The 13,817-nt window shown below is 49.2% G+C and overlaps 2 protein-coding genes across 2 annotated transcripts; one reads left to right on the top strand and one right to left on the bottom strand.

The window, feature by feature from the left end:
- Positions 1-2,703: 2,703 nt before the first annotated feature.
- PV10_05183 (uncharacterized protein) lies at positions 2,704-5,554 on the top strand (the record flags this gene model as incomplete). The annotated part of the gene is made up of 10 exons (XM_016369806.1): positions 2,704-2,741; positions 2,798-2,816; positions 2,893-3,492; positions 3,545-3,566; positions 3,616-3,810; positions 3,868-4,166; positions 4,229-4,435; positions 4,493-4,989; positions 5,050-5,362; positions 5,420-5,554. 10 exons carry the CDS (start codon positions 2,704-2,706, stop codon positions 5,552-5,554), a joined length of 2,325 nt encoding a protein of 774 aa, XP_016225594.1.
- A 6,913-nt stretch (positions 5,555-12,467) lies between these two features.
- Positions 12,468-13,188, bottom strand: PV10_05182 (uncharacterized protein). The gene is made up of 2 exons (XM_016369805.1): positions 12,972-13,188; positions 12,468-12,896 (listed from the first exon to the last, which is right to left on the bottom strand). The coding sequence occupies exons 1-2, from the start codon at positions 13,080-13,082 to the stop codon at positions 12,573-12,575; spliced, it is 435 nt and encodes a 144-aa protein (XP_016225593.1). The 5' UTR covers positions 13,083-13,188; the 3' UTR covers positions 12,468-12,572.
- Between the last annotated feature and the right edge of the window lie 629 nt (positions 13,189-13,817).

The raw sequence follows: 13,817 nt of genomic DNA, 5'->3' as shown, positions 1-13,817 counted from the left end.
AATCGCGTATGAAGCGATCTCTGCTGGCAACTTGGCGTTGAGCTTGTTGATGAAAATGTTGTAATAGATCGAGAATCCAATAGATCCGCCAACTGCACGTATGGCGAGGGTGAGACCAGCAGTAGTGGCAATGATATCGTCCGGGCGGGCAATAGTAGCAATGGTCGCGGCTGGCACAATTAGTCCACCCACCGCAAAGCCAGCCACGGTCGTTGCCGCCGTGACGAATCCGGCGTTGGTGGGATTGCCCGCAGCTAGAGAGCCCACAAAGGCCGCTTGATGAGGTGTTAGCAGACGGTGAGAAAGACATTTAAAGCTCAATCGGAGGGGGAAAAAAATAAAGGGTGACCACTTACTCATCAAAACACAGGAACTTGCAACGGACCATTTCGCAAACCGCGGGTATCTTGACAGAAACCAGTTTCCAAAAACTGCACCGAAGATTGTAGCTGTTGGCATACCGACCCCCCTCGCGCCGACCAGAAGAGGATCAGCAGGATACACACTGCTGAAATAGGTGGGGGCGAAATTCGTCAAGGAGTAGAAGTTCATGCCCGCAACGAATGAGATACTGAACGCCATTCGTGTGACTCGGCGCTTAAATAGTACAGGTGGAGCCATTGGAACTTTTGCGAATTTCATTTCCCACACAACGAAGGCAATGAGGGTGAAGATGCCGCTGATGAGAGGCGCCAAAACCTGGGCGCTCGCCCAGGAGTATAGATAACCACCGTTTTGTAGAGCCACCAGGCTAGAGACGAGTCAGCGAGATCTCTTCCAAATAGGCTTCTAAAACTTACAATAATGTCAAGCCAGCAAGGGACAGAAGCCCTCCAATGTAATCAATACCTTTGATGATCTCTCTCCGGCGCATGCCGACGAGCAGAGAATGCTTAGATGGGAAGTATAGTAGTGCAACGCCAACGAAAGCAATGCCTTGATATATGCTGTATCATTATCCGTCAGCATCATTATTTTATGCTTCAAGAAACTTGTACTCACCAGACGATCCAGAAGCCCCATCTCCAGGTCGAGCGAGTGGCGAGGAGCTGGCAGTAGAGCACATATGGCCCAAGAGGAAGGGCGACGGCTGTCATTATAGCTACGCTATAACCCCTGGCCCGGATTGGAACAACTTCGGTGATACTGCGGTTGTAGAGTCAGTATCTAGGCTCTCGTTACTTGGTAACGCTGAGCGTGTTACATACCCTGCAAGGGCGGAAAGCTCGGCAATACCGGCACCAGCACCGCTGAGGGCCATGCCAGCAACGCCTTGTGAAAATGAATGTGCAGTTCCCATGATGATAGCTCCAATGATGACCAGGAGCGCTGCACCAAGGGCAATGACGCGGCGGCCAAAGATGTCCTGGAGATAGCCACAGAAGGGAATTGGAACGGCCGCAGCCAACGTGTAAGAGACAGGCAGCCAGGAACCAGCAGACCCTCCTCCAACATCAGCAGAGATATAGGAAAGTGCGCCTGCACAAAAATAAAGCGGCATTTGAGAGCCTGTCGGACTGTTTAGTGGCTATGCGACACCAGATCATGTCAACTTACCGGTATAGACGAAGCATAGTGAGAGATAGGCGACGAACGAGCGAATAGTCCAGTCGAGCTTGCCATCCGAGTCATCGCCTTTGATAACTGCATTGTGAGCAACTTCCTCTTTCTCAAACTTCCCATCAGAGGGCACTGCTTCGACTTCATTCACTGCTGGTTCCGCCATATAGTCCGGCGTTGCCGATTTTTCCTGCATTGTAGATGCTCCCAAACCGTGCAGATGCCCAGAAAGCTTGTATTTCTCGATCTTCCAGGTCCAGTCCAGGTTCAGGAGACCATCCTGAGTGGACGTAGTAGAAGATATATACCATTGGCGCCGAAGTTGCTGGACGAAGTTCGGGGCCCCATGGGGGACCAGCATCCGGTCATGCCAAAGCATCTCCACAATAGTTCAGGGGCCCCGTCGCAGACTCCATATCTCTTATGGTGAGGTCCGGGGCCGCCTCGGGCCTAAGTGGTCTCTTCTGATTGGTGTTCAAGTACTCCGAGGTCCGGTCTCGGTACCGTGAGACAGGTCGGCGTGGTCGTTTACAAACGGTGGGAGGGTAGTGGCCCTCGGTGGCTTAATATGTTTGGCGAGACTTGATGATCCTGGTTGAATAATCATGGTTATAACTTTTAATAATGTTCGGAGCAATTGAGCCTTTAAATTTGTAAGAATGATTGATAGTGTGGGATGTCCATTGACGAGTATGAAATCTCCCAAAGCCCTCCACAAGTGTGACCACAAATACTGCTGCTTCGCAAGCTTCGTGCTATTCGACTTGAGAAATGACTGGCCAACCCTAAACGATGAAATTCGAAAAGGTTCTGGACCTCGTTTGAGGGTTTACGAAGTACTTTGCCCCCAGTTAGCTCTTACAATGGCCAAGCGACACTGATAGTACGTTGACAGTTTGCGCCCCTCGGGCCATTGCCCCGCAACCCCATCCCCCGGATATCTCGGGGTCTTGGGGCTCTAAATGCCAGAGCTTTCAGGGCTTGGTACCAGATAACATGGCCACCGTACTCAAACTCTTTTCCTTGTAGCTCTCTTAACAGTGTATAACCGTTTTTCGCTGTAATGGATCTCTCACAAATGAACAATCCTGTGCCCGGAAATACTGAATCGAAAGATGGTAAATCTTCGAAGTTGACCTCAGCATGCGATTACTGCCGAACAAAAAAAGTTCGGTGTACTGGTAGGTTTCTCTGCCTAGGACCTTATGGACAGGACAATGTGACTGAGTTAATTTAGGATCTCACCCGTGTCGCCAGTGTGTGGTAAGGACAACCCTTTTTTCTGACCTATGAGCGCATGAACGAAACTGACCATCATGACCACCTAAACAGTCTCATGGAGAGCTCTGCCACTTCACGCCTATCAGCAGACGAATCTCGAAGAAAAGGAAAACGGTAAAGCATGAACAACGAGCCCTCCAGGACCGATTAGAAAGGGCAGAAAAACTCCTGCGTCAAGCTGGCATCGCCATTGCTCCGTATCAACCTGCACCTATCTTTCCCGCACCAAGAAATGATGACGGACCACCGTCTGCGCCAGCGGAAACTCCTAGCATCATTTCAAATGAAGTCCATACGACTATGCCAGATGAGACAAGCGTGGGCATTGATCGCCTAGTTGATATCGATGGTCTGTCATACCAAAATCGGGAAGTCAGCAATCTTGCCTCGCCATTTCAGAACAACCTCCTCTCGATCGAGAATCAAAGCGTAAATGACCTAGAAATGAGAGACGCTAATCGCGACACGATGGTGCCATTACATCCCTCTGGTGGGAGCTGTACAACCTCTACTCAATGCTCCAACAGCCCACCCCATGTTATCCAGTCAGGTTCGGGACGATCACAAACAACGATCGCAGAGCCATGCAGCAGTTCGCAGAATCGAAGCCTCAGCGTGCAAGACGTGGTCTCGAGCACCAACGACCCTTCAGTGAGATGCTCGCCTGTCTTTGTCGCCTATTACATACTGACCTTTTTACCAGTGCCCACACGACGAACTTCATGGTACTCATCACCCAATGTTCCTTCGACAACCTGAAACTGACGATTCTAGGGCCCGGATCCTACCTGTCAATCTGCAGTGATCCTGCAGCTGAGTGGGTCTCAAAACAGATAGGCCCATCGGGTTTCTCAAACAGTGCAAGCACATTAGCCACTGAAGTCTGCCGTGGCCTGAAGATCCAGGCTCCGACGCACCAGACCAGGGTTCCTGAACCGCCGCTGGACTGTGCTAGGAGATATGCTGCTGGTGCGATACCTTGTCGCTATCCGTGGTCAATTTGATCCACTGACGAAGACATATTAGCATACTTCGATCAAGCATTCGAATCCGTCTTTGATATCATCGACCGTGCATCTTTCGAGCGGCGGCTGAGTGAGCACAGCGATATAGGTACGCTTGATAATGATCCCGCTTGGTACGCGTTGCGAAATGTGGTGTACGCCTATGGTTGCAGAGCTTCCGTCTTCAAAGAAGCGGTGCCAGAGACTTGGGTAGACGCTCAGAATACAGCCTGGGGTTATTTCGAGAATGCTCTGTCAGTCCACACAGAACTTGTCTACTTCAAATCAAACCTTTCCGCTGTTCAAGCACTATTGGCCATGGTAAGTTTTGCCACTTTATATTGGATTCAGTTCTTGACGCTAATCTGATATTTTCGGTTTAGTCGTTGTTCATCGAAGGTGCTGGTACGCCACAGCTGGAGTATATGCTCATCAGCACCACTGTTCGCCTGGCCCAGTCGAAAGGGCTTCATTTGCGTCCGGGACCAACGTCAAAGATGGGAGCGAGCGAAGTTGCCCTACGAAGCAGAATGTTCTGGGCGATGTATTTTTATGAGAAGCACATTGCGTATCGCGCTGGTCGTCCTTCGGTTAGTTTCACTGAACAGTGCTCCTAGCATTGTGCGCTAAACTCACACTTGCAACAGATGATCAGAGACAACGACATTGATTGCGAGCTACCAGAGCCGGTTCCTGGTCAACCCTCGGCCAAGACAGATGTTTTCTACCACATCATTCGCCATGCGCAGATCTCATCCGTAATTGTTGATCAATTGACAAACGCAGAAGCGCGCCGGCGAGACATGGGAAAGACGGTCCAAACAGTCAACGAGATCGATGCGAGGCTTCGGTCCTGGTACCAGACGATCCCTGAGTCTCTTCAGCTCAGTCCCGCACACTTGCTACCCGCTTCTTCTGGCATTCAGATAACTCATATCCTTTACCTCCATATGGCTTATTTCGGGAGCTTGGCTGCAATACACTCCGTCTTTGCCTATCCATGGAAAACAACAAACTCTCATCCAGGGTCAGATGTTGATCTCATCCCACAAATCAATTCAAGCATGCAGGCTGTCGCTGAAGCGTCGCGAAATATCATATTGGCCACCAAGTATTTGACAATCTCTGCAGCTGCTCCAGCATGGTAAGACAAGATGGCGTCCACAAGACAGTTCATTCAAACAATATACTGACAAATTCACAGGGAGGTATTTTTGTACCCTCTTGTCGGCATGATCAATTTATTTGTATATATCTTGAAGCATCCCACACAAAGGTCTGTCTCTTCTGATCTCGGTCTGCTGCAGATGGCTGCGGGATACTTTGGATATATGGACTATGCCACGGCATCCAACAAATCCTTTCCATTCACCAAGGATCTTGTAACTCTTGCCCAGAATGTTGTACAGCGTGCGCAGGGCCCTCGTACTACTGCCAGCACTGAGGTGCCTACAACCTCGGGTGACGCCTTCGAAGCAGGTGGCACTGATACTTTAGATCTCACTTCTTGGGACGAGGTACGAGATTTATTTATGTTCTCGCCTACAACTTAGTCACTGACATTACATCTTCAGGAGCTGGCTGGATTTACCGGAACGGATATGGACCCAGACAGTTGGACTTGCTTCTTACCATCCTTCACTCAAGTCTCGTCAATGGCCATGGACAACTTCCCGGTAGAGTCGATTGACTTTTCCATCAGCCACTAAGATGAAAGCTACAAATTGTAGGATGTCTAAGGAGACTCAGACATATATATTGAGTTGTTGAAGGTAGTTTTTGTATGGGCGACTAGACGTCGACGTGACAGGCATTCTACGTAATAGTAGCCGCAGGTGCAGCTACCACGAGAATCAGATTATCCTTTGTTCTGCTTGACGTACTCTGCGACCTTGTCAAGTGTGTTGATGATCGAGGGGCCTAACCATGTCGTTCTCGTCTCATTCAAGCCTTCCTCGATGTCCCAAGATTGTCCACCCTCAACATATAAAACCTTTGCATTCAATGTGGAATCACAGCCCACCCCAGCCAGCGCTTGAGCAAGTTCGTGCGCTGAGTTTATTGGAAGTTGCAATTGCCGGAAAAGTGGCAGGACATGCAAAGCCGACAACGGGGTCTCCGTAACAGAAGGACAAACACAGTTGACACGAATCCCATGGCTAGCTGGGAGCGATTGCGCTAGAGTCCTCGATAGCCCAATCATCCCACATTTGGTGGCCTATGTCCATTGTAAGCATTTGAAGTGTGGATTTTCATCGACCTCCCCTACGTTATATGCAGGTGTCCCAGCAGGGCAGACGACCGCAGCGGTCGATGCAACAAACGTCAATGATGTGTTATCGGTAGCAGATTTGCCTTGCCGGAGGTAGACTGCAGCAATATGGGCAAACAGCAATGCGCCATGTAGGTTCACATCAATGATAGCAGTTCGAGGCCCCTAACGTCACAATAAGTGGTAGTCCTGGATGGCCTCGCGTGCACCACCGCACCTTTTCTAGGCTTTGCAGATCAGAAGACGGATCAAACAGCCCTGTGGGTTCATATATTCCTGCATTCGCAATAGCATGATCTATGCGGCCGTGCTCCTTGAAGGCTTGGCCAAACAGATTGAGTTGGTCTTTGTACTGGGTCACATTGGTGCATACGAATGTAGCGCCTGTTTCCTCAGCTACTCTTTGGCCTCGTTCGCGGTCCAAGTCTCCAAAGTAGACATATGCCCCTTGACTTCGAGCCAGTCGAACATACGCTTCTCCAATGCCACTTGCTCCACCTGCAGGTCCGTGTCAATGAGCAAGGATGATTTCGACCCGCGAAACAAAACCAATATTTCCACCTACCAGAAATAACCACAACTTGAACCTTCAGCGACCCGAAATCCTTCGAAAGTTGAATCAGCGACATCTTCAAAATTATTGCAGTGGATCGAACTATATTGCGGTCGGGAGATTCTTGTTCTTGTCGTTTGCCACGATCTAAAGTGTTGTGCCACCTGGAGATCTTTCGGTCCGAGTCTAAAGTGCCCGCCCCCGGTCTACGTGAGCACCTCAACTATTCGGGGACATGATATTATGCGCCGAAATATGCCCCGGGTAACAGTAATGTACTAGGTGCTTTGCTAATCAGTTGCCTTTCCTTTGATGTTAATCACTGCGCTCATCTCAACAAGGCGAGTTCAACAACTCATCATGGCTGCGGGTTTCCAAACAGTTGATGAGCATCCAAAAGGGCACCTCCCCGCGTCAAGCAGCCATGTGAATGGCAATGCTCAATCTACTGAAACACTCGAGAACGATAGAATTCTTATTGCGGGAGGTGGACCAGTGGGACTGGTGTTGGCAAAGGTCTTGAGTTTCTACGGCGTCAAATCCCTCGTCTTGGAGCGCAACTCAACTACGACGAGGTTCGAATTACAATCCCATTCATGAGAATTACAGCTTACCATGGGTACAGATGGCCCAAGATGGATCTGACCAATGCGCGTTCCATGGAACTATTCCGGAAAATTGGGTTGGCGGATGAGCTTCGCAAACATGGTAAGTTATTTCAAGTAGAGGTGCAGCATATCCTTTGCTGAAGCCAGGAACCAAAAGGTGTCCCTCCCGAATTCCCCAGCAGCGTCAAGATTTCAAAATCTCTACACAATGAAGCGCCGATAACGGAGTGGCCTCATCCAAGTGTGAACGACTATCGCAAGGCCATCGCAGCGTCGAATGACGGTACCCTCCCGCTGGAACCCTATCAACGATTGTCGCAGGCTGTTTTCGAAGCATGGTTGAAGGGAGAATGTGATCTCGACCCTATGATTGAAACTAGATTCGGCTGGAAAGTCGAAAGTGCTGATGAGCGTGCCGATGATGTGCTTACTACAGTAACCGACCTTGACAAAGGTCACACAGAGGCGATCTCCTCTAAACTTTTAATCGGTTGTGATGGTGCCTCTAGTCGCATACGACGTGGCTTGCGGATCGAACTAGACGGTGGACCAGTGTATGTCGGGCCCCAGCTCTTCCAGGCTGCCTGTGACGACCACAACGCTAACAGAATACTTTGATCTAGACCAACCTACACACTTCTGATTCACTTCAAATCTCGTGATCTGACTGCTCTGCATCGTCAGGGTTTGTTCTGGCACATCTTCTTCATTGATGAAGGCCGCTTTCGAGGAGCTATCATTGCACAGGACGAGAAGGATACCTGGACAACACATCTTCATATCCCAATTGGGGAGACCCATGAATCAATTGACTCCCACGACGCTGTTTACACCGCTTTAGGCGGATGGAACAACCCATACAAGATCAAAATCGATGAAATCCTCGTAAGGTCCACCTATAGACCTAGCATTGCAATTGCGAGGGCATACTCCAGTCCAAAAGGCAGAATCTACCTAGCGGGTGATTCAGCGCATCAAAATATCCCTACTGGTGGTTATGGAATGAATATGGGACTGGGCGATGCATTCGACTTAGGCTGGAAGCTGGCGGCGGTCTTGAAAGGATGGGGAGGCCGTGGACTTTTATCTTCCTATGAGAATGATAGGCGTCCAATCGCCATGACCTCGATAGAGCGATCCGGAGTTCACAATGCGGTCCACGGCACGGGCGCAGAACTATTTGGTGCTCAAGGCCCTGTTTCAGAGCTCGACCCAGAAGCTGCCACCGCTGTACTAAACTCAGTCCACCAACATTATCAAGCTAACGATGGCGAGAACAAAGATCTTGGTATTGAGATGGGTCAAAGGTACAAATCCAAAATTTGTATTCCGGACCCGGAGGGCGACCAACCCGAGTGGGTTCCATCGAAGTATACACCAACCACATGGCCAGGCACTCGTGCTCCTCACGTCTTTCTAAATGACGGAATGCCAATCTTTGATACTTTCGGTACGTGGTACAGTCTTGTCGATTTCAGCTCAGATGGAGACACCAGCGCCCAGTCTCTCATCGATGCAGCAACTTCACTTGGGGTGCCTCTCAAGCATGTGCAATTGCCAGATGAGACACGTGCTCGACAATTGTGGGAGAAGACGTTTGTCCTCGTCAGACCCGATCAACACGTTTCTTGGAGGTCAGACAAAGCTCCCGAGAAGGAAGATGCCCTGAAGATCATGCGGACTGTCACTGGCAACGTCGAAACCGAAAATGGCTCTCTTCATCAAAACAACGGCTCTGTCGCGCCAACCAAATCTGTTGCACCAACCAAATTCTCCAGCGTCGGGGCAATGACCACCCAGCGTGGTGAATATGAGTATGAACAGATGGGCGAGTTCCAAAGATAGTCCTTGGATGAGTTTCGGCATTTTAGATAGCTGTAGATATACACAAGGTTGTTAATCCTTTTCTACGTTCATCCTCTATCTACTCGGCGGCCGGAAGGGAAAAGGACGCACACAACGTTCGGGGCCGATATGTACTATATCATAGATAATTAATTCGAATTCGTCAACTAGTGACAGATCAGAGTAACTTCGAGGACATTGTCGTGGGGTAGACAATGAAACTCGGTTTATTCTGCTAAAGTGTTGATCTGATCACGGCGACTTGAAAGTTGCATGAGAAACCGTGATGACATCCGGGGAGATTGTCCCAACATTCTCCAGAAAGACGTCAGTCTTGGATGCTGCTGCATGAGCTGCGACGCTCTCCCAGCCGATGAAAGCTACAAAGAGTTTGTACTGTTTGCCATCGCGAGGTAGCTCTTCGACTGACCATCCTGAAGAGACTTCTCCGGTATATCCAGCCACTTGGGCTGCTTTCAGAGCTGCCAGCAGTTTCTTCAAACCAGCTTCGAAGGCCAAGCCCTCTTTCTGTACTTTTTCGACCAAAAAGTATGCTCGAAGGATTTCGGTCACCGGTGAGTACAATGCATTTGAGGGTGGATGAGGGTCAAAATACACATGACACCCCTCTGCTATTTGGCTTGGATCGGTCATGGAGTGAGCTGCCGCCAGGAACTCTGGATATTCTGGCCGAGCTTGATACTTCTTATGGGCTTCAATAGACTCCCAGTCTTTCATTGACACGTTAGCGAAGAAGAACCTCTGTTTAAATCCAGAAGGACTGCTCACCCAACAAGAGATGGGCATGCGATGCATTCTCTTCTTCTACGGCGTAGTAGTTCTTTGTGACACCAGGAGCCACTTTGCCGACTTTGAGCATGTTGTCCATCACCTGACCGTCTGGGATAGACGTGTCAAGGATATCCACCCCAGGGCGAACTGGCAGAAAAGCCACTTCTGTTACTGGCGCCATGGTTTCGAGTAATGGTCGTGTGATGTTTTCAGTACGCTTTGAAAACAGCCTGATCAAGGAAATAGGTAGCTCTTAGCTTTCAAGACCTTAGGCGCTTGGAGACATGCATATTTTAGATAGATCTCATAACGGTTCTGCAGAAAGTCACCGTTCACTATGTAACCATCTCGGCGCCGGTGTGCATAGCGGCAGCCAATCGGAAGCCCGGCAAGTCTAAGATGTGGGGAAGTTTTAAAACCCCAAGGCCTCGGGCAAACAACAGCCAACTACCCCAGATACCGGTAACACGTGGGATAACATATCATGGGTTGGGTATGAGGGATAACTTGGACTACTTGGTCTGAATTCTCATTCTAGACATCCTTCAAGGCATATGTAGTAGTTGTCCAAAAACAATCCAAAAGAGCATCGTGTCGCCTAAAGTGAGAGGAGCGTCTGGAAGCGACTTGTGTGCCGAGGCTATGGCGTGTTCCCCGCGTAGATGACAAAGAAAACCCTTGACATGGGACGCGCAATCAATATATGTTTGTTCACATGTTTGAGATATTTCAACGAGGTTTAAACAAGGTAGAGAATTGAAATCTGTCCATTCAAGAATATCGTCTGTTTTCGGTCCACGAAAGGGGCCGCTTGCCGACTCACACCGAGGCTTTGTAGGAGCTAATAGTCTCACACCATGTCGAATCGTTTGGGACTACTACCGCCGGCGAGCTTGAGCGATGAGCAGAAAACGGCCTACAAAACTATGAGCGAGTCGATAGCAACACGTTACGGGGACTCCAAGCCCGCGCCACAGTTTTTCATGGAAGATGGGTCACTGATCGGACCTTACGGAGTGCTACTGCACCATCCCCAAGTTGCCCCCAGATTCCAAGACCTGGTCAAGGCTTTACACACGATCCCCGGCCTTTCACTCTACGGGCGAGAGGTTGTCATTGCGGTAGCTGGATCACGGTCACAGGCTGCCTACGAGAATTACGCCCACCATATTATCGCAACCAAGCGCGCAGGTATCACAGAAGACGAGCTCCATGAAATTCATGCTGGCAGGTGTCCTGATACCCTGACTGATGAAGGCAAAGCGGCTTTTCATCTTGCAAGTGCGCTGGGCAAACCTGAAGTCTTGGATCAGGCAGCATATGACAATGCGGTGCAAGTATTAGGCAAAGATGGAGCAGCGGCAGTGATTCATTACACAGGCTTTTATAGTTATGTGGGCATCCTTCTGAATGGGTTCGACGTCAAGGCGCCATAGGGCGTCCCGTTGATATCCAGTAGTCGCCGAGACGTCAAAGTCTGGAATGATGAACAGGCACGTGACTGGCATATGTTTCAGTATAAGTCCAGCAGTCCAAAGTTGTTGTTGTTCATGATGGAGCCCAGGAAAGCAAGTTTTGACAAAAGTACCTATTAAATGTAATTTTCAAGCTGCGATTGTGATGTTGTGGAACGACATCCTGAAACACAACAAAGAGTCCTACACTATCCGCAAGAACAATCATTGTCTCTGACCCCAGCTTGAGACTGAAGACACCGCCATATTCCTCTGGCCAACCACGAAGGCTGACCCCAGTCTTAGAAATCTCACCAATGACGTTATAGGCTGTGGTGCACTCACTGTTTGTAGACACCTGTTGGGTTGATCAAATTTGCATTGCCTAGGATTGGGACGGTTGGTGGACCAGGTGGTGGTCGTGGATCCCTGCTTCCCATTCGTCGTAGGCATTTAGAGAAGTGATAAGCTTCAAAATGTGCAGCTTCACCAGCTTTCGTCGAAGGAAGCATTGCCAGAGGGTCCAGTATCGATACGGGGTGGAGATTTCTTCCCGCGCTTGGGAAGCTTCCTAGTCTGGTGAGCTATCAATGAAGAAAGGACTCCATAGGTCGTATAGACGATGATGACCCAGTCTAGTATCTGATATGGCATAAAGGCTCTCCTTTAGCCATAGATACTGGGCTCTGTTAAAGTGATTGTCACTAGAAGTTGTTAGATTTCTGTAGAACATAACATAAATGACCCAGAGCACGTCTATTCTATTACCATTCCAGAACGTCCAAGCTATAGAATGAAGAATATCACAATTAGGGTAGAGTTCATACATGCGGCTTTTGTAGAAAACCGAAGACCGCGATCGTATTCTAAAGGTCCCTCTCAAGAGATACAGAACGGGCTCCACAGTCTCGGGTGCAACCCCACCGAACTGAGTGCTCGCATGGCCATGTACTCTCATGCGATGCCAAGTATGGCGGACTCTGCTAAATGAGAAACTCTTCGCGGTTGTGCAAACACTCAGACCACACCTCTTGACATACGGTTAATTGTCGAGATATTTCGTCCATAACAGCAATAAAGGGCCCACGTTTTGATGATGGCTTCTCAATTGATTCAAGTACTCCGTCAATATGGAAATCTGGAAGTCTAATGGGGCTCTTATAAATTTCGCTCGATACTTCTATTCTGCAATGATTGGCATTCCTAGCATCCCGAGCTTGCATATCCACAAAGAATCGCAGAGTCGGTGCCCTGGTTGAGATCACTAGATGATACTTCGCGACCAGACTGCTTGGTAATATCCCTGAACAGCCAACATGATTTTGTACGCTCTTCCCAGAGAATTCCCTTGCAATTCGCCGTGTGAGAGCAGTCATCCATGCAAAGCCGGAAGGATCGTCCAATGTAGTCGGTGATGTAGCCACTAGGTCGGGTCGAATATGTCCATTCGCAGTTGTAGTAGAATTTCTTTCCGTTCGACGTTTCGTAGGGGTTATCCCAGTTCTGGGGGTCGCAAGCAGTCCAACTCTAGGGAAGGGTCAGTCACAAAAGAAACCATATCAGCGACGCTTCAAAGAGCTTTCAGATCGCGGAGTCACTGACATTGTCTCGCTTGCTTAAAGGATTCGAAGGTGAATCAGGCACGGAAGGTGTTGCATCTGCGAGGATGGCTAACGCCGCCATCGCAGTGCTGACTGTTGACAATAACTTCATCTCCGGTTTGAGTCTAGTTGAGAATCTTCGAGGATTAATGACGATGATGTACGCTTTTAACCACCAAGCCTTTGCTCTGGCAGAGAGGCCCCAGCGTCGTAGTCAGAACCCAAACACTGACTCTAGGTAATATAATGATATGTCAGGTCCATTTTCACGCCTCAACTTACCTTGGTCGCCATCACCCATTCTGAAGCAGCAGTATGACACTGATGTGGACCATCGTTGAATGCACGGACCTCGTTCCAAGTGAAGAAGTGTACTCTAGTTGCCGTGTGCGTTTCCAGAAGCAATAGATAAATCTGTTCCTCGTAGTGGGGTGGACGAACATGTGGTAAGCGCGTAAACCCGATAAGCGAGTTAGCGAACAGACGTTGCCAGACGTAGATGTTGGCCTGATCCAAGCTCATGTCATGTGTACTTTAGGGACTTCTTAGTCGGCGGGCTAGGCTGGCGATGCCTAAAAGTAGACCCTGGAGCTTTGGCGATTTTTGCTAATTACGGGCCCACCTACTCCAGAAAACCAATAGTGCCACTCGCATGGAAGACGCCATCAAATAGCCTAGTGAAATGATGTCTTGCAGTCTGTCCCGCTTTGATCTTGGTTTTGTTGTGACGGCTTTTGCATCCGGGCTTCTATCTTTGGTGCTGAAAACGATGCTAGGTTTATTAGATGTCAATATTTGCAAACCTATTGGTATTGGGGGTCTAAATCCGAATCCTCGTTAGTAGCCT

Source organism: Exophiala mesophila, assembly GCF_000836275.1.
Source record: "Exophiala mesophila strain CBS 40295 unplaced genomic scaffold supercont1.3, whole genome shotgun sequence".
In the NCBI taxonomy this organism is placed as follows: Eukaryota; Fungi; Ascomycota; class Eurotiomycetes; order Chaetothyriales; family Herpotrichiellaceae; genus Exophiala; species Exophiala mesophila.
The sequence above is the reverse complement of the archived record's forward strand: the minus strand, read 5'-3'. Positions and strand labels throughout refer to the sequence as shown.